We start from the raw sequence: 23,997 nt of genomic DNA, 5'->3' as shown, positions 1-23,997 counted from the left end.
CATGTACTGGCATTGGTTTCATGGAAGCTAGCCAGACCTGAGGCATTGCCTGAAGGCAGATTTAGGGTCCAGCCCTGTGCGCCCAAATCTGATCTGGTGTTGTAAGAGAATCGTTTCATGTGTCACTTTCACAACTGGTATTTTTTATCCCCGCTGTCTGGACATACACCTGCACATTTTGGGTGCTCAATGCCTGCAATGCATCCAATATGGAGTACACATTCCTTACTCATGGCTCTACCACAGAAATTGGAAATAGGAGCAGAGCTTTCTGCTTTCTTGAATCACTCCTGCCATATGCCTTTAATATGGTGTCTTGGACATGTGCACAATGAAATGTCTTTCATTGCAATCTTAGCTGAGCCAATGAATGGAAACAATTGCATCGGCTTTAATGGTACCTTAATTAAAATCCTACTTTCTATTCCATACCATAAAGAGGGTAATCATTTTTGCAGATTTTTTTTCCCTGAAGTACAACTATCATATTCAGAATGGTTTTGCATAATATATTTTAATGTATTAATATATGTCTAAATGTATCTTACAAAGTAAGACTAAAAGAAGACAGGGATAAACCAACTTACATTGTTACCAGGGGGACCGGGCAGACCACGAGCACCAGGGAAACCAGCAGCACCCTAGAGGAGATCAATACTTTTAGTTGTCATTTTCTGAAGACTGGAAAAACAGGAACAAATTTGATTTTTACACACCCATTGAGTTTAAATTATAGTCATGTTTTGTTTGAAACCTGAATTAAATGTCCTGAAACAGAAGTAACTTTTTTTTTTCCAAATATGGCAAGTAAATACAGTAACTGTTGAGATAAGCCATTGTAGAGCTTTGGGTCATCATGTCAAAAGCTATTTTGGCAAATTACTTATATTAAAATCAATGTAATCTAGATCACTAAAGATTTCCAACTTTAATTACTCCTTCTAGAACACTTTAATTATTCTTGAACTGCCAATACTAAAGTCACTGAAGTTCTTATTCTTCATTTACATCGCATTTGTTGTAATAAATAGAGGCATTTAGCAGTGACTAAATTGAAGAGATACTCACAGGCCCGCCAGGAGATCCACGGTCGCCTTTGATTCCTTGGGGACCAGGTGGACCCTACATGGAAGGAAGTAGATAAAGCAAATGATTTGATAAATATTAAAATTACAGGAGGTGTCAATAAGTTTGAGGCGGTTCATCTCCTTCCACTTGGGCCCTGAGGCTGAGGGGGGTGCTGGAGAAACCTCTCTGCAGCAATAGGGAGCAGCAAACACTTACTGGGGCACCAGGGCCGCCCTGTGGACCTGCTGCTCCAGGGGGTCCAGCCTCTCCTCTTAGACCAGGGGGGCCTCTTTCTCCTTTCCCACCAGGTTCCCCATTTTGGCCCTGTAGAAAAAATTATATTGTTATGTTACCACTCAAAAAAGCAGATGATGCTGTGACAAGAAATGCTATCCAGGTACTGTTCTGAAGGGAATTTAAATATTAAATTAAATGTGAGTGCAGTTGAACTCTACTGCCCTACCAGTGCAGGAGGGGAAGGACAAAGTCATGTTGCCCTCTGTGTGCCTGAGTACAGAAAGAGTGGTGTAGACACTTACTGGAGCTCCAGGGAAGCCAGCAGGTCCAGGAAGACCTTGTTCTCCTCGTTCGCCCTGTGGAAAACCACATGTCAGTAATGGAAGGTGTTAGAAAGAGAAACTTCACTTTAAAAGTTAGAGAATGCTGCCGTTAAGGTTGCTGAAGTTTCTTTGTCTTACCAGCCTTTGGAGGAAAAACCCCAAACATCTGATCCAAAACAACTGTTGCTCCAAAGTGCTAAACACAACTGTTCAGGAATTACCTGATAATTATCTAAAATGTGGTAAACTTAACCCAGCTACACCTGTATAAACCCTGAGCACAATCCATGGTGTTCAACTGAGATCCCAAAGCGTTAAATATAAAGAAAATAAATACAAGAAAGAGTATTTTTAAGTTTACTTAACTTTAAATCAAGATGGACATGACTGCAGCTCGCACTCTTGCCTTGCCCTGTCACCACAGCCCTCGAACCCCTTTGCAGTGTTAAAAGCCCTGATTTTCTGAAGCCTTTAGTTCTTATAAATCCCAAGAGTCAACAGCAGCTGAAAGTGCTTAGGTTATTTACAACCCAAGCCACATGAATTGCTGATAGGTTTGGTGCAGCACTGATGTCTACACCAGGCAAGGGGAGCCACGGTGAAGTTATACAGGAAGAAAAGGTGTGTCACTTACAGGACCTCCACGGGAGCCCATCGGGCCAGGGGCACCTGCTGGGCCAGTCTCTCCCTGCAAGGAACAAAGGTGGTCACGGGCTGTTTGTCTTCTCTCCCTGAGGCAGCCACCCCTGGGGCTCTTTACAGGACAAACCCCCTTTTGAGGATGCCTTACCTTATCTCCAGGTGGGCCGGCGGGACCAGGAGGACCGATGGGACCTACATTGCCCTAAACAATTGGAAAATTAGAAATTGTATATTTGTATCAAAGTATGACAATGTTAACTCCTCTGTTTTGATCAATAGTGTTTATGTTTTGGTGTAAACAGATTGCCAAAGATACTTAAATGAACAAAGTGTACAGTGCCCAAAGTGCATTTGCACACCGTGTTTTGGAGTGATGCTCTCAAATCACACCATTTTGCAGTGTGAGAGATCTCCAGCTGAGTGATTGCTTTTTTTCCCCCACCATCCAAACCTAATCCAAAACCACCTGAAATTAATAGGTCTCTTTCAATGGTATACAATAAAAGTGACCTGTTGTCCTAATTTTCAGATAGATAATTGATTATTCAGCACATATTCAGCATCTCCTGACGAGCTCCCTGACTTACTTCTTTCTTAAAAATTTAATGCGCACCTTAAGGTTTGTAATAAATTTTTTATATTTCCTCCAACTCAACCAAGCTACATTTGTATATTTGTCATCCCTCATTACTTTCATGTATATACTGCTTGCAGGTAGTAATTTGATAGATATATGTATTTCAAGTGTCTATTTAACATGTATTTGCTATATAGATGTATAAATAGATCATATTTAGCAACCTGTATGAGAATATTTACTATTGATGTCATTTTGTGATTAATTCTACCATCAGTCAGGTAGATTTTCTCTTTTATATGATTTCTTTCCCTCTAAAACATTGTCCCGGTCAACTACAATCTCTCTCCAAAAAACTCCATTACATTTACCCAAGGAGTGGTAATCACAAAAACTAGTATTAGGGCTAATTTAGTTTACAAACCCAGTTTTGCACTGCTGGAATGAAACACAATGAGATTACAACTTTAACTGTCCTAGATAAAATTATTCACTGTGAGGTTACTTGTGTTCCAAGAGCTGGCTGTGTAAAGCTGATGGATCAACTGTTGGATGTTTAAATACTCACTCTCTCTCCTCTTGCACCAGGAAGGCCATCAGCACCTTTACCACCCGGTTCTCCCTAGGAAATTCAAGACATAAAAACCATGAGCAAAAACGAAGCATGAGATGAGCCTAAATACTGAGATCTCAATAGCCTGATCTCTTTAATGAAACTGGGGTTGATATTTTGGCCAGTATTCAGCATCAGATGCTACATTCTTTGATGAGGAAAAACAAACAAACAAACAAAAAAACATGAAAAACAAGCACAAATTGATTCAAAATGAAGTCCAGGCCAAACTGTCTTCCCATGGCATGAACTATTCTCATCATTAATTAGATTCATTAGAACAGTTTTGGTGTACCCATTCCCCAAGAGCTCCAGTGCAGCAAAAGTATCTAGCATGTATTAAACTGGGTGAAACCCCCATATTTTTTCAACAGCTCGGACCCACATCCCATTGCTAAATCAACAGTACTGCTACACAATCTGCACCTCTGAAATCAGGCCAAAGTACAGACATGGACAAACCCAGCACCTTGTGGGATGCGAACATTAAATTAACATAATATCAAAAGTGTGTGTATGTTGTTACCCTGTCCCCTTTTGGTCCAGGGCTTCCAGAAGCTCCTCTTTCTCCTGGCATTCCCTGTAAGCCAGGCAGTCCTGTGCCTCCAGGGGGCCCAGGTGGACCAGCAGGACCCTAAGGAGTAACAAAAAATAATTAGAAAAAACCAAAATTAACCCACATGGTAGCGGAATAGCAGAAAAGGAAGAAATTCCGTGGGTACCTTGGCACCTTCTGTGCCAGCAGGACCTGGTCCACCTCTTGCTCCAGGAGGTCCTGGAGGACCTTGTGCACCACGTTCTCCTGGGATACCATTTTCACCCTGTGATAAAAAATGTGTTATTCTTTGTTTTCAGGCTCATATTTTGTTAATTCATTTATGTAATTACAAAACATGCTTTAATATTTACCTTAGGGCCTGGGAATCCAGGTCCTCCAATATCACCTTTTGGCCCCTGGTTATGAGAAAATAAATGTAAGTTATCCATGAACTTTACTTAGTACATCTGCATGGTGGTTGGCATCCTGTTTCTCTCCCCTATTACTCCCCAAATCAGACTTTGCTGCTCTGAGGAGAGCTGAGAGCTGTCTGAATTTGGAAATACAATTTAAGAAGAAATTGTCATTAATTTTTTGTAAGTTAAAAAAAAGGAATTACTACTTACTGGTTCTCCAGGCTTTCCATTCTCTCCAGCTGGTCCTGGTCCGCCAGGCAGTCCCTATATAAAGGAACAGTATTATCCATGTTACACAGATAAGTTATGCATTTCCCATCTTCAGATTTTTGCTTTTGACACAAAGATGTGTGGCCAACTCATTCCAATCCTTCAGAAGGAAGGTGCCAATTCGACAGCTGTGGGGTTTAAGTGACAATCTCTGCTAACCACATGGTTTGCAATGATCTATGATGCAGTAACTTTTGTCAAGTGATTGATCTGTTATATTCTATTCTATTCAATATATGATGATTGGAACTCCAATGTAAATGTTCAGGTGCCTTTAAAATTTTTTTTTAAATTTTTGTTTTTTAATTTGTGTGTTTGTGTTAGGGTATTAAAGAATCAGAAAACAATAAACACACAGCACCTGGAGGCCAGGTGGGCCTGCTGCTCCTGGTTCTCCTCTCTCCCCAGAAGCACCCTAGAATCAAACAAATGAGGAGGAAAATCCATGAACTTGCCTGAGAACACTTCAACATACAAACACCTCCACATCTCCTCTAATCTGAGCCTCCTTATTGTGACCTGACGACGACATTGCGCAAGCTCAAAAACTAATGTATGCTGGTGTTGTGGTATTTGCTCTTTTCACTCCAACTCTTAGATGTGATTCAGCAGACACATTTTAACTTGCTAGGAGCTTGAAATGCTGTAAACATTAAAGGGAGCGGCAATACACTTCTGCTTGAAAAGACCAAGAGCTCTAAATTGACTTTTCATTTCAATCTACACCAGGTATAACTGACTCAAGTTTCTCCCACCAAAGTTTCAAATATTCGTTCATTAAAATAATGGCAAAGAAGAGCTCTTTTATTTGTCTTCATAGGAAGAGATTTCTTTATATCATTAAAAATATTTTCCTTCTGCTAAATTCCCAGTGCCCATCTGTAGCTGCCAGACCCCCAATCATTGCCTCGGATGGGCCCACCACACTTACAGTAGGTCCTGGAGGACCTGGAAGGCCAACATCACCATTCTTCCCAGCAAGACCCTATTCAAAGACAAAATTAGGCTTTGGTTAGAGAGTGATACTATTTTTGTAAGACCTGTCAAGGTATTATTAATATTGTATCATTATTAAACAAAATATTAGTGAAACTTACAGGTGGTCCAGGTGGTCCACCAGGGCCTCTTTCTCCATTCTTGCCTGGTGCCCCCTTACAAAAAAGAAAGACTACATTTGAAATACTTGTTTCTGGTCGGCGGACAATCATGTAAAGCAACAGTGTGAGATAGACCCACTATGGAGCAATTTAGTTTGACATTTGGCTCATCAAGCATCAGCACAGAAAAGGAGAAATCCCACTCACCTCATTGCCCTTAGGACCAGGGAAACCCATCACACCTGGCTGACCACGTGGGCCTGGAGGGCCAGGTGGGCCAGAGCGTCCAGATTCACCCTGATTGCCCTGGGATAAGCAAAAAAAAAAGGAAGATGTGTCATCTGGGAGGTGAAATGAAGCAATTCCCAGGACTCATTAAACATTGAGTGAGGGGATGACACTGTTCAAAACTCATTATGTGTTTTGTATTGCAACTCGTGCCCCATCTACTCTGAATTCTATACAGCATGAAATGACAGGGTTTGCAGGCTGCTGTTACAATGATTCAGCATAACAGTGCTCTGGTGGTTAAAGCAAACAGAGAGGAGACAATCTGGCTGTGATAACAACCTGTCACGTGGATACTGTGGAACGAGGATAGGGCTGGGTCAGCAGGAGGACAAGGATAAAATATTTGCACAATGTACGTACTGGAGGGCCAGGTTTCCCATCACTTCCAGGGCTTCCTGGAATTCCGGGCAAGCCCTGCAAATTGAAGAAAAAAAGAGTGTTATAGTTCAGTTTAAGATTTACATCATTAAATTTCAATTCAATATATGTAAGTTTCAATAAATATAAATATATAAGTACTACTTGCTTGTTATCATCCTCTTTATTAAAGATTAAAAGTCTTCCCATTTCCCTCATCCCATGAGGGGGGAAAATTGGAGAAAGCAATCAAATGCCATCATTAGAGGTTTATTGTTTTTTCTGAGAGTTGTATGTAAGCAAGACACCAGACATTAATCAACTAGCACAACAATATTCTTTCATTACGTGTGAAAAAACTATACTTAGATGGGAAAAAAGGAATTAAACAATTCTGACTACACACCTCTACCTGAAAGCAACACAATGTGCAACACTTTTTCATTAACTTGTTCAAGTTTCTAAATATTATTTTTGTTGTATTTTAAATAGTTCATTTTCATTGCCAATAAAGTCTTGTTTAGCTCTCAGAGGCCTGCAGTTGGGCTTCTGAATGTCAGTATATTTGTTGTTAGGAGTTGCTAGTTCTTAGTACAGCTCCCGAAATGTTGTTCCATGTCCCCTTAGATGTTGTCACATTCTGTCAGTATTACACAACAGGCCATCTCTGAAATCTTACTGATACGTACTGTAAAAAACTGACCAACAGCTTATTTGCTTTAATTAGAAAAAAGCCAAAAACATAATACTTTTGTATATTGAAATGCTTAAATTAATGTCTAATTTAATTATTTAAACTCTAACTCTATTTATGTAATAATAAACATATCTAAATAAAACCCCCAAATACCTAATGTTAGAATTTGCTGAAATGTAAAGAGCTAACACAGAAAATCATCCCATGCTAACTCATATTAAAGGCATCTCTCGTGGCACGGCCTGGCATGCTCCGGGAGCCTCCCCAAAGCCTCCCGACTCTGATGTGGCAGTGTCCTGGGAATGCCCCGTGACTCTGCACTGTCCCACCATGAACGCATGCAGCTACTGCCTGAAAGAACCCATAGAAAGGATTTCTGGTTGGACTCCTCTATGGTATCAGCTCAGATGAGCCATCTCTAATAGAGTTCATCCCGTTTTCTTGGAGATGTCCAGTCTTACTCTCATTCCAGGAAGACCTGGGCCTCCGTCTTGTCCGCGCTCTCCGGCAGGTCCGCTGGGGCCGGGGGGCCCTGGGCTGCCACGCTCACCTGCAGGGCCCTGGAAAGAGACGTGGAGATTCACAGCAAGGCCATCAGCATCATAGTGACATTGCCCATCCTAATTCACATGGATGCTCCAAAAGTTTGGAGGACTTTTTTGGAGGAAGGTTCATACCTTTTCACCTGGAAGTCCATTGCTACCGGGTAAGCCACGGAAGCCAGGGGAGCCCTGCCAGATAAAAGAACAAACTATGGATCACAGGCAGTATGACACAGGTAATAGCAACTGGGTTTTCTGCTAAACTGTTTACCATTAGACTTATCATTATGAAAATAATTGGGAAAATAAAAAAAAGATGAAAGTGACATTTCGCTGTAGTAAGAAGGACTGCAGACTATTTTGTCTTTGATTGTAGTGTTCCTGTTGAAATTAGAGCCTCTTCCATTATTTTTAGCTAGCCCTGCATCATTATTTATGAGTTTTCTAAAGTACTGTTAAAAAAAAAATCACTTTCAGTATTGACAATTATTTTCCTCTAATTAAATACTGAAAAGAGCTCTTTTGTATTGTTTTATTATTTATATTTACTATTATCTTTATAAAAGAAATTTGAATTCCAAATTTCATTTTGCAGCCCCCATTATATGTTTAGTATGATTAATTAGTTCATTATGCATCTTTGGTTTCTTCATAGCTTCAGCAAGTATTACAATCAATTATTAAGTTAGGACTTACAAATGGATCAGCACAATTTCCTTTGTTTCTGATAGGAACAGAAATCTAAAATTTGTAATGATGTTGCTGTTTATTTTGTTGAATAAAACAATTTGTGGATTCCTCTGTGAGAATTATTAAATTTTTTGAAAATTATTTAATATACTAGCCAAAAAACTTGTTTGCAGTTTAAATACTTTAACATAGAAGATATCCTGACAATATTGCTTATTGATATTGAAGATGTATTAGAGATGTTGACATAAAGGCATATCTTGAATGTAGAAGAATTTACATTAATTTCACTTTCCAGAGCAGAAATTCTTTTGATTGTTTATTTCTGTTAACTGAGAAGTAATTTTGAAATTTTGATTATTTGTTCCCCTTGTAGTTCTCATAGTTTATGACTGCATCTCAACAAAAATCTTTTGATAAAACTCCTAGATATATAAGATCACTGCCTCTTCTATATCAAAAACTGAGAGAAATTAATTTATTTCCAACTGAGATCCAAGAGCTGCAATTCAGAGGAGAAACTAGATAAAAATTCTTCCCAGTCTTGTAACCCAGCTTCACATCTGGAATTTGCTGAGAAGATCTATGGAGCCAAATTCCTCCAGAAGTGTTTTGAACTTCAGAATTTTCTGTCTCTGTCTTAGCTCGAGAGATTGAGTACCACAGCTCACCCTTTCTCCAGGGGTACCAGGTACTCCGTTCTGCCCGGGTTCACCGTTTGCACCTCTTTTCCCTTCCTCACCAGGAGGCCCAGGAGAACCTGGGGTGCCGTTTTCACCCTGGCAACAACAGAAACCAAGCCCATCAGTGGATTAGGAGTCTCCAAAAACCCAATCAGGTTTTGTATGGGAAATGATTCGGGGTTCAGACTTCCTTGGAAGAAGTCTCTGGACATGTTTTGAAATCACTTACACGCTCGCCTTTTGGACCTGGATCTCCTTTTGCACCATCCTTACCAGGGTCTCCCTAAAAAGTAGAAAATCCCATTAAAATTATGGGTTGCAGCTGGGCATCATTCTAGAGCTACTAGACATACTGAAATGCTAGGAAGTAGACATGAAGTTTCAAAATATTGACTTCTTTTTTTAATTTAACATTCTGCAAAAGAATCAGCATGCACTGGCTGAGTCTTTAAGTGGAAGTCATGGGATTCCCTAAAAATCCAGTAAAGGAAAGAAGTGATACAACCTTAAACACCACTGAGTAAAATTTTATGTCTGTTCCTGAGCTATTTCAGATACCATTGAGTCTTGTTTAAAGTCCCTGAATATTTTCTCTGACAAAGAGCTACATGGGTGTAAGGCTGTAAGAAAAGGGCCTCCTGACAGTGTAAGACCAGGGACAACTCATGGGGTTTAGTGGGCTGTGGACTCAGCTCCTGGGAATTAAAACAGGTGAAAATAGGATTATAAAACATCAGATTTTGTCTAATGTAGCCAATTTACACAAGCAGTATCTTTTTTGTATCTGAATTGGTAGATAATTTAGGAAAGCAATTAAATAGTATTACCATATTTATGTATAATCTTTATATATAGAAATACCTATATGTATGAAACTAAACAAGTTACATATTTATAAAAAGAAATTGCATATTTTCATTATAAAATAGTTTATTAGACCATTTCAAGTGAGTAGGAGAAGATCAATGGGGTTTTTTACTGGTATCAGGCTTACTTCCACCATATTTGTTTGTACAACTTGTGTAAGTATCATTAGTAACTCACCGGACTGCCTTTCGCCCCAGGGTTTCCACTTGCACCTGGAGGACCTGGAAGACCACGACCTCCTGGCAGCCCAGGAGCACCAGGAATACCAGAAGGTCCCTGCAGGGAGGGAACAACAGACAGAGATGAAGAGAGAACAGCACTGATGGACTCGACCCAGTCCAAACAGTGACCCTCACCAACAAGGCACCGCCAAGGCAGAGATCTGAAAAGTACCCACCATTTCACCCTTGTTGCCGGGGCTCCCAGCTCTTCCAGGAGGGCCCTGGAAAAAGAAATATCTGAGTAACCAATGCTGCTAACCCAGGACCAAGAGAAGGGTCTCCTAGGACTCTGTGACGAGCAGGTGGCACAGCACCTCTCAGGTCTCAAGTGTTATTGATGTACCTGAGGCCCAGGTGGCCCAGCATGACCCTGAGGACCAGGTTCTCCTCTCTCCCCGGGGCTACCACTAGCACCAGCAGGACCAGGAGGACCAGCTTCACCCTATGGAAAATAAACAGTAAAAGGAGAAAATGAAGGCATTTTAGTCATCTCTAAGGCAATCAGCATTAAATTAATTCTTTCTACCACTTAGTGGTGTTTTGTTGTGGACGTTCATGAAGATGATGAGGATTGGGTTTGTCTCATGCTGCATATGGCAGCACATCTGTTTCAGGCTTGCAAACAGTGTAATAGCAGCCAGGAAAAGGAAGGCACATAAAATAATGATGTAGAGTGACATAAGCTGTGTAACTAGAGAAAGGACCAAATCCCATGTAGTTATGTGTCTTTAGTTGAATACCTTAAAACCTGGAGAGCCTGGAAATCCTGCAGTTCCAGGGGGACCTGGGGGACCCTTAAAAGTGAAAGAAATACTATTAGTGCAAAAGGTAAAAGCCATATGGAATTAATCTTAAGTTAAAAAAAGAGAGTCTGATTATGGGATTTTTCTCTGACTAAGGAAACACCTGGAAAGCAGCAAATATAAATCATGCTGTAAAAGGTGAAGTTTGGCTAGTCCTAAAATATCACACCTACATCTTAGTTACCCTGACTTTCACATGTTCAGCTGCTGTGTGTTTTAAATTTAAAACCATGAAGTCTATCATTAAGGAGATTAAGTTATAAAAACCTTTCAAAATTTGTTCTAATTATGAAAAAAGGAGGAGAAAAGAAAGCCAGTACAGCTGTTACACACACAAGTGGACATGCTCAGGTTTCTAGGCAGATGGGAAAGAAAAATGTTTGCCAGCTCCAGAAGCTAAATCATTTATTTGATAAGATCATTCAAAATTTGATTTTCATGAAGTTTAGCAATTCCATCCATCTATATGTTATCTGAGAATAATCTGGGTTTGGATTTTTTGTATTTCCTGATTTACATTGTTAAAGCTCTCCTATTGCACTGTGTCCTTTAAGTATACTAACCAATGCAGTTATGAAATACAATTAAATAAAATGCTCATTCTTGAACGAGTGCAGCCCAATTTTGGGTTTGCTGGCACTGGAGAACGTCAGCTAGAAGTAATTAGACTAAAGCAACACAAATACTGAAAGTCAAAGTTGCCTTACCGGTGGGCCTGCTGCTCCTGGAGATCCGTCTTTGCCGTGGGCACCCTGCAGAAAGAGGAGAGGTGTTGGGTACGGAGCACTACCCTGGACACAGAGCCCACATCCTTTCATGGCCATGACTCAGAGACCATATTTTTGTGTCTGTACGTTCCCACTTAGTTGACTAAGACCCAAGGATTCCTTAGATGAGAAATTCCAAAGCAATAGTTAACTAAATATTTTGTGAACGAATATCCAACACTTTACGTGACTTGCACTGAGACAGGAAGATGCAAAAATACATTATTATTAAATTTCTTAAGGAAATAACAGCTACAAAGCACTGTCTGTGTGAATGCGTAAGATGGCAATAGATGCATATTTCAAATTAACAGTTCTGATTCACATAAAAGACTAAATTCCACTCCAAAAGCCTGATGAACACTGATGACTTAAACCCTGTTGCCTGTCTTGTAGCCAGATTAGACCAGCCCCTCTGCTCAGGTCATGCAGTGCCTGCACAAACAAGGTGCTGGCTGTAAACTGCTTTGTTTGTATTGAATGCTGTGAACTAAGAATTCCTTCAGAGCGAGGGATGTACCCTATGACCCATCAAAGGGGAATTTTATCATTTCCCACAAGTTACTTCTGAGACTATATTTTTTCCCTCTCTCTGCCATCCCCTGCCACTCTTTGCTTCCACCCCTCCTCCCTGTTCTTTGCCAAACCTGAGCTTATGCTGGAACACTGAACTCTTCCTCAGTGTGTAATCTATTAATTTTAAAAAGTGAAACAGAAAATAAGATGGTGAACATGCTGTGGTTTAGAAGTGTTACTGAAAAGTTTTCATGCAAAATTTTTACAGATGCTATATAGTTTTTTTTATCCCTTTACATTACAACTGCTTTAAGGAAGTAGGGAATTCTCAACATGTTGAATCCAAATGTGTGCTGCCTCTGGATAAAAACAATGTCTGCAATTACTTACAGGACCACCGGGATTCCCAGGTCTTCCTCTTTCTCCAGCTGGACCTCTTGGTCCCTAGAAAACACATAAAAATGAATTTGTTAAATGGCTTCTAAAATAAGACGGCTGAGCAAAGAGACATTGTTCTTATAACTCCCTATTTCCCACTTCATGTGGTGGAGTAATTAAAGTTAAAAGAATGAGGAACAGCTCAACTAACACTTAAGGATGCACATATTTACCGGTTGGCCCGGTGCTCCATTTACTCCAGGAAGACCAGTTTCACCCTGTTACAGAGAGAAAACAAAATGAACTTTGGTGAGGACATTTTTTGGTTTATTCAAGGGGAAAAGACACAGGAAAAAGGCCAATTAGTTATCCCTTTCTATGGGGTGCTGGGTGTCCTCAGCATGAACTGAGTTCTGAGAAGTCTAAACAAGTGTCAAATCAAAAATTAAACAGGAAATAAAAATAGAAAGACTGAGCTTTTAAAATACTATGCAAGAAAGATGACTGAGACATGTCCTTTCATTTTGGTATCTCATTGTTTATTATGGCTGGAAAATTTGGACACGATGTGGTTCAGAAAGTCTAACTCCTTTGGAACGATTCGTATTTTTTTCATGGAGATATTAAGTGGGTTTCTTTCATGCTGATTATATTTTTATAATTGTTTAAGATGCAAAGTACAGCTATACAACAAATAATGGGGGTCATTACAGTACCTACTAGAAAGATGACACTCTAGATTTTTACCTTTGGACCAGGAGCACCACTGTCACCTTTGGCACCATCTTTTCCATCAAAACCCTGTGGGAAAGGAAAACCATATCTGTGTATTCTGCCTGCATTCTGGAAAACTTGATTCCTCTTGGCATAATGTGAAAGGGGCATATTTTCAATAATGAGTGCTATCAGGTGTTTGAACCCTTTACAGCATTAGGGATGGAGCTCTACAACTGAAACAACCAGAAAAAACTTGAATCTTTGTTATGGAAGTGCAGATTATGTGGTGCAGAAATTAACTTTAATTCTGTGATTCAGTCTTGGAAATGATGTCTGAAAGATCACAACTGTGCAACACCATGATTCAAGGAGAGTAACAAACTCAGCTATAATCAAAATACTCAGTACTTACCCGTTGGCCTTTCATCCCTGGCATCCCAGGCATTCCAGGGTGTCCCTTGTGACCCTAAACACATAAATATAGAAAGGTCAATAAATCATGTACTTACTGTATGATGGGCACAAGCCAATGTTCACTGTGTGTCATGTTCACTTGACTAATTTGATATGGGAAAACGAAACCTATTATCAGAAGACCATTGTTACTGGGAGATTTTCCATACCGGTAATCCAGGGATTCCACGATCTCCATTCCTGCCTGGTCTTCCTGGTTCTCCCTGTTGAAAGAAAATAAATTTTTTGTGTGTTTTGTTATTGCTTGACTTATTGGCAAAGCACCAGCTGTGGTAGAACAAGGTGAGTTGGAGTAAGCAGGTGAAACTTCCACCAAAGACAGTGGTGGTCTTAAAGTCAGGTTGTCAAATGGAGAAAGAGTGAGATGTTAAAAATTCTCAAATGCAATTATATCAATGTTATCTGTTGTCTTGCAACTTAATGAACTTTTTTTCTTCCTATTTATTAATAACTGGATGAATAATAGTGAACTTACATCTTTTCCTGGTGGGCCAACTGGGCCTATCATTCCAACAGGGCCTGGAGGTCCCTGTAGAAAAGTAATTAATATTAACTACAATAATGATGAATACTAAGTCTTTTTCAAACTAAAAATGCCTTAGGCACCATGAATACTTGTACATTTGACATGCATCATAACAAAAAACTAGCATAAAGTGCAAAATTTCCCTCCACTGCAGTGGTGACACAGATCCATGCTTTTAAGATCATGCCTTTAGCACACACAGTGATACTGAATGGGTACATACGGGAGGGCCAGGTTGTCCTGGTTCTCCAGGGGAGCCCTGGTATCCAGCAGAGCCCTGGAATGCGACAAAAAACTCAGTTAAGATGTGAACACCTACATGCACCATATCACGGTGCTGTTATATTCAATAATCTCATAATTGTAAGGAAATCTATAGTCAGATCAGTCAGCAAATTCCCAAAGGTGAAATCACCAGAACCAGGTAGAGCATGCCTCCACGGAAACAGAATTAAACTGCTCCTCTAAAAGGAGATGGATGTTGAAAAACTCAGACCCTTGGTGTGTTCACTGAATGTGTACCCCACTTTCCTTTACCTCCTGTTAAAATTTTGTATGGATAGACATTTGGGAATGTGAACAGGATGTCTGGCAGTGGCATGTCTTCATATAATGGTAGCTGACACCCCACGGACTTGCAGAAATCTCGAGGGGTACACAAGGATTTAAGCCAGCACAGTATATTGACCTCAGCTCTTGAGTCTTGGTGGTGGTACAGCCCAAGATGAATTTACACATAAAATTCTTCAGTATAGCATCCAGATTTATCAGTTGAAAAGGTACTTAATATTAATGACGGAGAAAAGGAGGAGCTCATATAAAAGAACACAAGATGATTACAAGAAGATTAATGTTACTTACAGGGGGACCTGCATGACCAGGTGGGCCAGGGGGGCCGCTGGGGCCAGGGGGTCCTGGAAAGCCACTCTATAGCGTAGATTAAAAAACAGTAGTTACATTAATGTAATATAGCTGTAAAGCTTAATCTAGTAGCAATAGTCGTCAATAACTGTGAAATGAACTTTTACATAATTAGTTCAGAGAAAAATCCTTGGTGACCTGCACTTGGTGCAGTAAAAAGGAAGCAGCAGTATATTCACACAGTGCTGAAGAAATACATTGTCTAGTTGCCCCTTCAGAAAAGGCTTCACTGGGTTGCTCCTTGCAGGCTTGGCTACTTGAAAATACTCCCAAGGTATTTTCAGAGCTGCAGCTCATCATTTATGAGTCACTATTGCCCTTCTCTAGACCCCAGAGGGATGCTCAGAATTCTGCTTTTCAGCTGCCTGAAGGGGAAGAATAGAAAGTAGAAGTGAATTTATTAGACAGAGTAAATGAGTGTCAGCTTCACTGCCATGTAACTGAGCTTAATTAGACCAATACTAGAGATTCCTCATGACCTGGAGACACACTGAATTAAAGCCATACTTTTCTTGTTGTCAATAAGGCAAACATTTTCACCAGTGAAATCTTTTCTGAACTGTAACAGTACTAAGCCATAAGAAAGAAATGAGGTCTGGACTAACCAAAACCTCAATATTTCTACTTCTTGTAGCAACAACCACAAAAGCATTTGATACTGCAAAACAGAAAACATTTAAAAGTTAGCACAGTGGTCTACTGCAGCTATAGGGGTTTCTTTTTTTAAAAAAAGCTTTTGTTAAATTAAACTCTTCATGTGTTTTCTACAGACAAAAGAATCACACATATGGATGATAAGAGGATCACTGTGAGCAGCAGTGCTGGCAGAATCTTCAATAGTTAATATTGCAAGTAATGTGTTTCATGAGATATTGTCATATTGTGTCAGAAAAGGTCACATATTACGATTTTATGAACCTGATTTTCATAATACAAGATTATCAGTATTGGCATATGTAGGTCAGTACTCTACTGTATTACAAAAATAAATAATATTACTTCACAGTTAGTCTTTTGTCTAAAAAAAAGGTGAGTCATTTTAATATTTGCTATTTTCTAAGATGAGAAGTACACCAAGAGGCAGAGCTGTGAGGGTTTGGGCAGTGGGGTTGCCTCTGATGTGTGAATAGAACGAGCAGCCCCTGATAATTGTTAGAAGTTATTTGGTATAAGGTAACTATAGATCCAACCAGAATTAAAGTCATCAATAGCAATCAATTAGACATACAGCTATATAAACAAATGAGATATAATTTTTTTTCATGTTACACACTGAGGAGATAAACTGATAATTAGGGGTGTGCTTGCTGCTAGAATTTCCAGACTTTGAACAGATGAGCATCCTCCAGTTAGAGAATGTGCACTGGTGGAAAGAGACAAAGACAACATGTGGAGGTTACGTGGGCAAGTGAGGAGAAATGGTGATGCAAAGGACAAAATCAGTCTGCAAGTGGTGTAAAGCCATGGGAATGCAGCAATGGAGAGATGTGTGACTGAGGAAATACCAGGCATGGTAACCACACACAGCCAGTGTTGGTACTGTATTTTATTGTTTTGCTAATATTCCAAATTATTTTACTTTGGATATTTATTCATTAGGAGTATTTAAATTGAAAATTGATAGATTTATAAAATAATAAAGAAATTCATCTATGTAATGCAAATTATAAACGTTATTTAGCTCTAGTGATTTCAGCCACATCTGCCTGTAACTGCTGGTAGTTACTTTGAGGTCATGTATGCTATGATGTAATATAAAAGCCTTTCTGATCTGAAAATATACAGACAACCCTGAAGATGTTCTAGGGTGCTCAATAAAGTCGTTTGGTGGTGTTTTTAACCCCAGTCCAGGAGTCAGAGCACAAGAAATCACTAATCACTTCCAGGGAAAAAGCACAAATAGAGAGGAGTTAGTTGTTAACAGAAAACGTCTCAGTTATCTGCCTGGTTCAGCACATCCCATATTAAGACACCATGTAGCAGAATGTAGATGGTGTGATGACAGCTGTGGGTGAAAACTGTGAAGAATGAACATGAATTAATTACTAAACAAGGACAAAAATGGATGGTTGAAGAAGACAAAAGTACGGATGATCATATTAGCAAATGAAGTAGGTAGAAATAAACAGATTAACGGTGAGAAAATAATGATTATATTTCAGGAAAAAGAGCTGTTGTGATTAGTAAACCTTATTTCATAAAATGATCCAATGGAACTTCCTTCCTCCCTCTCCTCCTTAATTTTCTCGCAACTGCCTTGATGTGCTACAACATGTGATACCCAATCCATGTTATGCAGAATTGGGCTGAAAATAATGATTATGCTTAATGAAGCACAGCCAATTTCCAGCAACAGCAATTCACCACACCCTCGATGCAGCAGATGCCTGAATCAAGAACACCTAATGTTGAATATCTCTAAATCCCAGTGCCTAAAAGGAGAATCATGAGGTGCAACATTCAGCTTTATATTACACATGAAGCATTGCTCAGGTATAACTCTTTGAGGTGGTCCATGCTTTTTCTCACTTAAAAACCTGAAAATCTTGGATCAGGTCTAGCAGGCAGATACAGCATCCTTGGTACACAGTCTGAGTGGCTGTGGGCAAAAAACTGGCAATTTTAAAAAGGAAAAAATGAAAATATTTTGAATTTTGGAATGAATAAAGTTTATAAGAAGGGTTTACTCGTTATCAGGCAAGTTTGAACCGTGGAAAAGTTAGCAAGTCTGGAATATCAAATTCAGTGAAGACAAATGATACTGGGTGGATGAAAGAAGATTAAAGGCTGTGGAGGAGGTAAAAATTGTTGGAAGGAAGGGAAGAAATTAGTGGAAGAATATCAAGCAGATAAATGAGGAATGTACATGAGACAGGAAGGGAAAAATGTTTAGGTAGTGTAAGAAGATGAATCATAGACAGAGATCATGAAAACAAAGATAAGAAACTGAAGAAAGAAAATGAAAAATAAAAAATCCAGATGAAGTATATCTACTTTCCTAGAATAGTATTGCTGAACAAACTGGTGCCTTGCATCACATTCAACTTGCAGGCAATAATTAAATGAAAACTTATATTGTTAGATTAAAATCAGGATACATACACATCCAAGGTATAATCTACGAGCAGAAAATTTATTCTTTAAAAAAGAAGAAAGGACAGAATAAAAGATTTATCATCTTACAATGGGTTGTGGGTACCCGATACCAGCTCCACCAGCCTTCACATCATAGGAGTCATACTGTGGAGAAAAACTCTGTAAAAGAAATAGAGAAAAAAAGAAAGGAAAAAAAAAAAGTGTGATTGTTACTAACCAACTAAGTCTTTTCTTACAGTGGTGTTGCAAATGCACGGAAATATCTCTTTTGTATCTGCTGAGTAGTATTAGCTTGACATATAGCTGCCATATATTTACATAAGAGAAGCCCGGCCAGTGTCTTCCTTCTGAGGGCATGGTGACATTAGCTCCCTAGGCTGGGCTCATCCATTTTTCTTCTTGACAGCTGGGCCTCAGCTGAACCACAAAATTACCTTTCTCTCTCCTTTTACTCTGGTTTGACTCCTTCTTACCTTCTTGCCCCATTTTTTCTGTCTGTCTCTTTTCCGTTGGACTTAGTTGTCGCTCAAGGAAGTTGATGAAATCTTTTCTGTTGCACTAAAGGACACAACTGTTTATTATTATTGTAATTTTCCTGATTTCTTTTACCTGTGCCTAACGAATGACTCATCTCACATGAGCAGACAGTCAAATGATGTGGCATGAGTGCAGTGCTGCATTATTGGCCCACAGGTGGTTGACCACATGCAGTGCTCTGCCTGCTCTCCCGAACCACTGTGGATCCAGCTCCTGCACTGACCAGGTGCAAGGCTCCTGTGCTCCTGATACCAACCCTCCTGTGTCAGGATCCAGCAGCACATCTTTGATACAGTGTGGGAATGGGAGACTAACCCAGCCTGTTTTCCTCTCCTGTGTTTGCCTCTCCAAACCCCAAGCCAGTGTCACTGGCGCCCACTGGGACTGGTTAACTCATCCACAGCTCAGTCCTGCAGAGGCAATCCCTTTCAGAATTAAATAAAAATGAGACATCTTTCCTCAGTTTCTGGATTACCTAGATGTGAGAAGTGGATATAGAAGTTATAATCAGTGGCCTGTATTCAAAAGTAGCAGTTGTTTTAACATACAATTTTTATCAGCTTTGTGCTAAAGAAGTCCCATCTTGTAAATCTGGGCTTGGTGGCCTGCATGGATGACCAGGTCACCTGGTAACAAAGCACTGCCGGGGCTCAGTGCTAATAAACTTTAGTTCCAATCAGCTCTCTTGCTGAGTGTGCCCAGCTCTTCTGAAATGACTTCAGCATTCAGTGAGGCAGGAATAAAGAGGAACCATGACAAATAGTACTTGCATGGCACTTCACTGCGAGCAGAGGAGCAGTGCTTCAGTCTAGTCTCGTTGGAATGTTCTGTTACTAAACAGGAATTGATGAAATATAGAAAAGAAGGAGGCTTCCCTAACCATTGAGCTTATGGAGAAATCCTCCATCACACTCCTTCTGGTCAGATTATTTCTGAGTTACCTATGTCCTTCAGCAGATCTGGCCCCAACAGTTTTAAAAAATAAGGTAAGGCAGAGATTTAATTGCACTCCAGAGAAATTTTATGGACAAACTCCCAGAACAACAGCAAAATCCCACCTACCACCCAGCTCTGTTTTCCAAAGGCACAAATGGGATGGATGCCACCAAAAGCAAAGCACCTGGGAAGGTGCAAGTTACAGGTGCCTACAGCATTGCTTTTCACGGCTGTGAGCACCAAGGTAGAAGCTGAATATGACAATGACTTACACCTCCACTTATGCTGGGACATGACTGGCAGATTCCAGGTGGCCCAGGAGCTCCGGGGCTCCCTGGCTGTCCTGGTGGGCCAGGGGGACCATTTCTGCCTGGAACTCCAGGAGAACCCTGCAAAGACACAGAGCAGATACAGATGTTGTCACTTGCCTCCAATTGCAAGGACATTGAGGGACAGACCTTTCCATTTGTAACAAAGTCTGTGTGACTGTGTTGGGAAACCACTCCTAAACAGGGCTACAACCAAACATTCAGGGAAGACAGACAAAATTCACACATGGAAACACTTGGTTGCTGGAACCTTATTGCAACTGATATATAATCAAACACATCCGAAACATTTAGCAGTTCAGTTCCTGAATCTGAAATTATTACTGCTAGTGGAGTCTTAACGATTTTTTTTCCTCCTTCTGTAAAGAAATATAACAAAACATAACAAACATGATACAGTTTGGACTAAATTCTGTGTTCTTTCAGTTTAAATTTTTGCAAATGTTTTTGAAGCTAAAGTTCTACTTCAAAACAACTATATGGTATAGTCCTGCTGCAGACTGTTCAGACACCAATGAGAGCAGAATATCTTGGCAGCTTGGATGGGATATATAGCACTAGAGGAACGGGGTCTTGATTTTGTTTGTTTCCTTGGGGAAAACAAAAAAAATCTGCACTTACAGGGTCTCCTTTGGGGCCTCGGCTGACTACGCCAGGAGTCTACAACAAAAAAGGAAAGGTAATTCAATTAAAAAAGAGAATCAAGATAAAACGAATAACAAAAAAAAGCACATATAAACAAGAACAAAACAGTAATACACTTTAATATAGTTTTATCACCTGAATGCAGTTAATGCTTATTCAGTATATTTAAGAGGCTGTAGGGTTTTTGGTCAGTCAATCAAAAATTGCTTGGATCATCCATAGGATTCCATCTCCCCTGGAGGCAAAAGCATGGCACTAATGTAGTCAGTACAGCTTTGCCATTGCATGCAATGGGGACAGAAGTCCACTCTGGAATGCTGTGACAGTTTTCTTGTGTCCTTCTCACTCCAGCATGAGAAGTGTGATGAGCTAATTGTAAATTCTCAGACCTACTGCTGCAATTTATTTATTTTTCAATTAATAATTCATTTACATGTTACTGCCTTGATTTTCAGTTTTTGTGTTCAGCTGCTACCAGTATCAAAGAATATTCAGCTGAAATGATGTTGGATCTTTCAAGATGGCATTTCGCTATACACCACCCAAAGTCATCAGAACAGCTTCCAATGGCCTGATCAAATTCCTATACCAAAGTGGGAGGCTGGGGGAATAATTCACATGTTCTTCATTATCAGGAACTCCAGAACTGATGAGTCTCTCAACACAAGAGAGGGAGGCATATTTATATCTCTGGCATGCTTGTCTATACCACTCATTTCCACCTCTCAACATGTTCAGTGAAGTAGCTCAGAGGATCCTGGAAGCAGTGGAATACTGCTAGTGAGGTGCAAATAAGACTAGGTGACATTTCTGTGTGTGACCTTCCATGTGTAAACAGATGTGCTGCAGGCTGCAGAAACACATCTTTCTCACATCTCTTTCACTCTTTTATTTTCTAGATAAGGATCTCCACTGTGCCTGTGGCAACCTAGGTACTTTAACAGAACCTCACAGATCTTTAACACTGGCAAAATGTTCAGATAAGCTGAAAGCTCAGTATAGTTGGCTCACTCACTGAGACACTTAGGCAGGGGGCTTGGCATGTACTAACATTCTTGATTTTCCTGAGGCTAAGTTGCTGCAACTGGTTTATATAACGTTGGTGTCTCTAAAAAGATGACAAATGAGGTATGTACAGTATGATCACCTTTCCTTTACAGGGCATTAAGTCAGCAATAAGCCTGCAAAAGGAAATTCACACTGTGATGACATAGAATTGAGTTGATAAGAAATGCGGACTCAGAGATGCTATGAAAGTTCTCTAGTTTTCTTTGACTCTTTGCTGGTGTTATTTTCATGGATACTCATAGATTGAGTATGAAGTCAGAAATAAGGTGTTTGCATTATTGTTATGCTTTTCTATAAAATAAAAAATGTAATGGCTAGTTGCTGCCCTCTGTCCCTTTCTACTATTTTGGTGCCCATTATCTACATAAAACTGAGCTGGAAGGCTTAATATTATCAGCTGCCTTGTCTATCCTAAGTATTTGCCTAAATTCAGAAAGTGGCATTGAAAAGAAAAGCATTTAAGAACGTCTAAGCCAAAATGAATTGAGGTTGACACGCATCAAGGAGGTAACAACACCAAGGAAACACCAGTGAGAATAAACTTACTCTTGGAGGTGGTGTTGTTGTTTGTGGACAAACTGGACAGCACTCTCCAAAAGGAATCTCTGGGTTGGGGCAGTCCAGCTCCTGATCATCACAGATGATGTCATCGCAGAGAACAGATCCCGAGTCGCACACGCAGATTTGGCATGGCTCTGGTTTCCAAACATCCCTGTCAGCATAAGCCTGCCCAAGATAGGTACATCCTGTGACTGGAAAGAGAGACAAAGTTGTGTTGGATATTATTTCAAACGCGTTTCCCACATTACAAATGAGCAACATGGAAACTGTTGGATAGTTTGTTTAGTTTTCTGGTTCATGCACGTGAAGTAAAGGGCTAAATGCTGCTTTTCAGGCACTGGGGAGATCTATTACATTAATTGCAGAGTCTGCTCTGAGTCTATAAACAGACATCACTGGAAACCTCCTGGAGCTGAGCCAAAGCCCAATTAAATCTCTGATAATCTTCCGTCTTGAGTAATTTTAGCGTCAGACTGAGTTACTGTCTAATTAGCAATCAAATTCTCTGCTGCAGCTAAAGAGCAAACGTGCCAAAGCTCCCCAGCAAGAGTGCCACTGGCCCCATGTGCCAACAGGAGCACTTGCATGTGGATTTGGAATCAGCCATCTGTCCAGCACCAACTCCTGTCTCCAGCATCTTGCATTAATAGTGGCCACCAAGGGGTTTCAAAGAGTTTTTTGAAAACCAGCATATGTGACAGATCTGAAAGAATGTTCACATTAATTGCCCAAATGGTTTGCAATAATTGTATCAGCTGTCCTGCTCAAATGTTACAAGTGTCTTTTTTTTTTTTTCAGAAAAAACATTGTTCATCTGTAATATTCACGGCGTTGTGAATTTCTTCCAACAGCTGTTTTACTGATCAAACTTGTTGTAGACCATGAATATGAAAAGGCTGACAAAACCTGCCTTGGCACATTACATTTTGGGTTGGTATTTTCTTAGAAAAACATGATCCAGAAAGCCAGGTCATTTAAGAACCGAATATAAAATAACACTAAGAACATATAATTTGAGTTTTACAAGCTCATTTTAAGTTTTGTAGTTGTTATTAGAACTCTCAGATTGAAAACATAAGTAACAGTAAATGTCATGAATAATATAGTAAGATTTTTTCCATGGATAATTAATAATAATTCAGTTTATAAAACCAACATTCTGGAGAAAGAGCTATTTTTGTGCCTACATCATTCTTAAAACTTTAATATGAGGATAATTTACCTGCTATACACCACACTTCAGAAAGAAAAACAAAATGACAAAAGATGTAATTCAAAACTCTGACATTAAAATTGCCACTGGCTCCAGGCAGAAATTTCTAAATTTCATCAAATTGTAATGGCCACAATTATCTAGTATGAAACTGAGCCCGAATTACTTGCATTTCCTTCCTATGGGTTATGCAGTCCCCCTTTTTTTTTTCTCCCTGCATCTTTAATCTCTGTTTTTAATCTTTCCACCACTGCATTTGCACCCTGGTCTCTTTTTTTTCCCTTTTTCTTCTTCTCTGTATTTTTGAGTATGTATTCCCACTTCACACAAATGTTCTCTGGCAATGGGCAGGCTTAGATGTGTTTCCTCTCTTCTCATGCT

At 39.7% G+C, this 23,997-nt stretch overlaps 1 protein-coding gene across 1 annotated transcript in view; it reads right to left on the bottom strand.

The window, feature by feature from the left end:
- The window catches only part of COL3A1 (collagen type III alpha 1 chain), a 48,756-nt gene that overhangs the window by 8,263 nt on the left and 16,496 nt on the right, over nucleotides 1-23,997 (bottom strand). Inside the window, exons 2-38 of the mRNA XM_066189554.1 lie at nucleotides 22,389-22,594; nucleotides 20,751-20,789; nucleotides 20,073-20,189; nucleotides 18,415-18,486; nucleotides 15,172-15,237; nucleotides 14,534-14,587; nucleotides 14,260-14,313; nucleotides 13,934-13,987; nucleotides 13,723-13,776; nucleotides 13,341-13,394; nucleotides 12,827-12,871; nucleotides 12,606-12,659; nucleotides 11,640-11,684; nucleotides 10,870-10,923; nucleotides 10,473-10,571; nucleotides 10,306-10,350; nucleotides 10,086-10,184; nucleotides 9,271-9,324; nucleotides 9,030-9,137; nucleotides 7,804-7,857; nucleotides 7,588-7,686; nucleotides 6,433-6,486; nucleotides 5,989-6,087; nucleotides 5,782-5,835; nucleotides 5,616-5,669; nucleotides 5,046-5,099; nucleotides 4,625-4,678; nucleotides 4,370-4,414; nucleotides 4,183-4,281; nucleotides 3,987-4,094; nucleotides 3,416-3,469; nucleotides 2,419-2,472; nucleotides 2,263-2,316; nucleotides 1,608-1,661; nucleotides 1,285-1,392; nucleotides 1,069-1,122; nucleotides 588-641 (exon numbers count right to left, since the gene is read on the bottom strand). Of these exons, the coding sequence (XP_066045651.1) occupies nucleotides 588-641; nucleotides 1,069-1,122; nucleotides 1,285-1,392; nucleotides 1,608-1,661; nucleotides 2,263-2,316; nucleotides 2,419-2,472; nucleotides 3,416-3,469; nucleotides 3,987-4,094; nucleotides 4,183-4,281; nucleotides 4,370-4,414; nucleotides 4,625-4,678; nucleotides 5,046-5,099; nucleotides 5,616-5,669; nucleotides 5,782-5,835; nucleotides 5,989-6,087; nucleotides 6,433-6,486; nucleotides 7,588-7,686; nucleotides 7,804-7,857; nucleotides 9,030-9,137; nucleotides 9,271-9,324; nucleotides 10,086-10,184; nucleotides 10,306-10,350; nucleotides 10,473-10,571; nucleotides 10,870-10,923; nucleotides 11,640-11,684; nucleotides 12,606-12,659; nucleotides 12,827-12,871; nucleotides 13,341-13,394; nucleotides 13,723-13,776; nucleotides 13,934-13,987; nucleotides 14,260-14,313; nucleotides 14,534-14,587; nucleotides 15,172-15,237; nucleotides 18,415-18,486; nucleotides 20,073-20,189; nucleotides 20,751-20,789; nucleotides 22,389-22,594 (2,579 nt within the window). The remainder of the gene's footprint in view (nucleotides 1-587; nucleotides 642-1,068; nucleotides 1,123-1,284; nucleotides 1,393-1,607; nucleotides 1,662-2,262; nucleotides 2,317-2,418; nucleotides 2,473-3,415; nucleotides 3,470-3,986; nucleotides 4,095-4,182; nucleotides 4,282-4,369; nucleotides 4,415-4,624; nucleotides 4,679-5,045; nucleotides 5,100-5,615; nucleotides 5,670-5,781; nucleotides 5,836-5,988; nucleotides 6,088-6,432; nucleotides 6,487-7,587; nucleotides 7,687-7,803; nucleotides 7,858-9,029; nucleotides 9,138-9,270; nucleotides 9,325-10,085; nucleotides 10,185-10,305; nucleotides 10,351-10,472; nucleotides 10,572-10,869; nucleotides 10,924-11,639; nucleotides 11,685-12,605; nucleotides 12,660-12,826; nucleotides 12,872-13,340; nucleotides 13,395-13,722; nucleotides 13,777-13,933; nucleotides 13,988-14,259; nucleotides 14,314-14,533; nucleotides 14,588-15,171; nucleotides 15,238-18,414; nucleotides 18,487-20,072; nucleotides 20,190-20,750; nucleotides 20,790-22,388; nucleotides 22,595-23,997) is intronic.

The sequence above is a fragment of the Chamaea fasciata genome, unplaced genomic scaffold (assembly GCF_029207755.1).
Source record: "Chamaea fasciata isolate MVZ Bird 193981 ecotype frontalis unplaced genomic scaffold, bChaFas1.0.hap1 SCAF_8, whole genome shotgun sequence".
NCBI classification, from domain to species: domain Eukaryota; kingdom Metazoa; phylum Chordata; class Aves; order Passeriformes; family Sylviidae; genus Chamaea; species Chamaea fasciata.
This window is presented reverse-complemented; position numbering and strand designations above follow the sequence as displayed.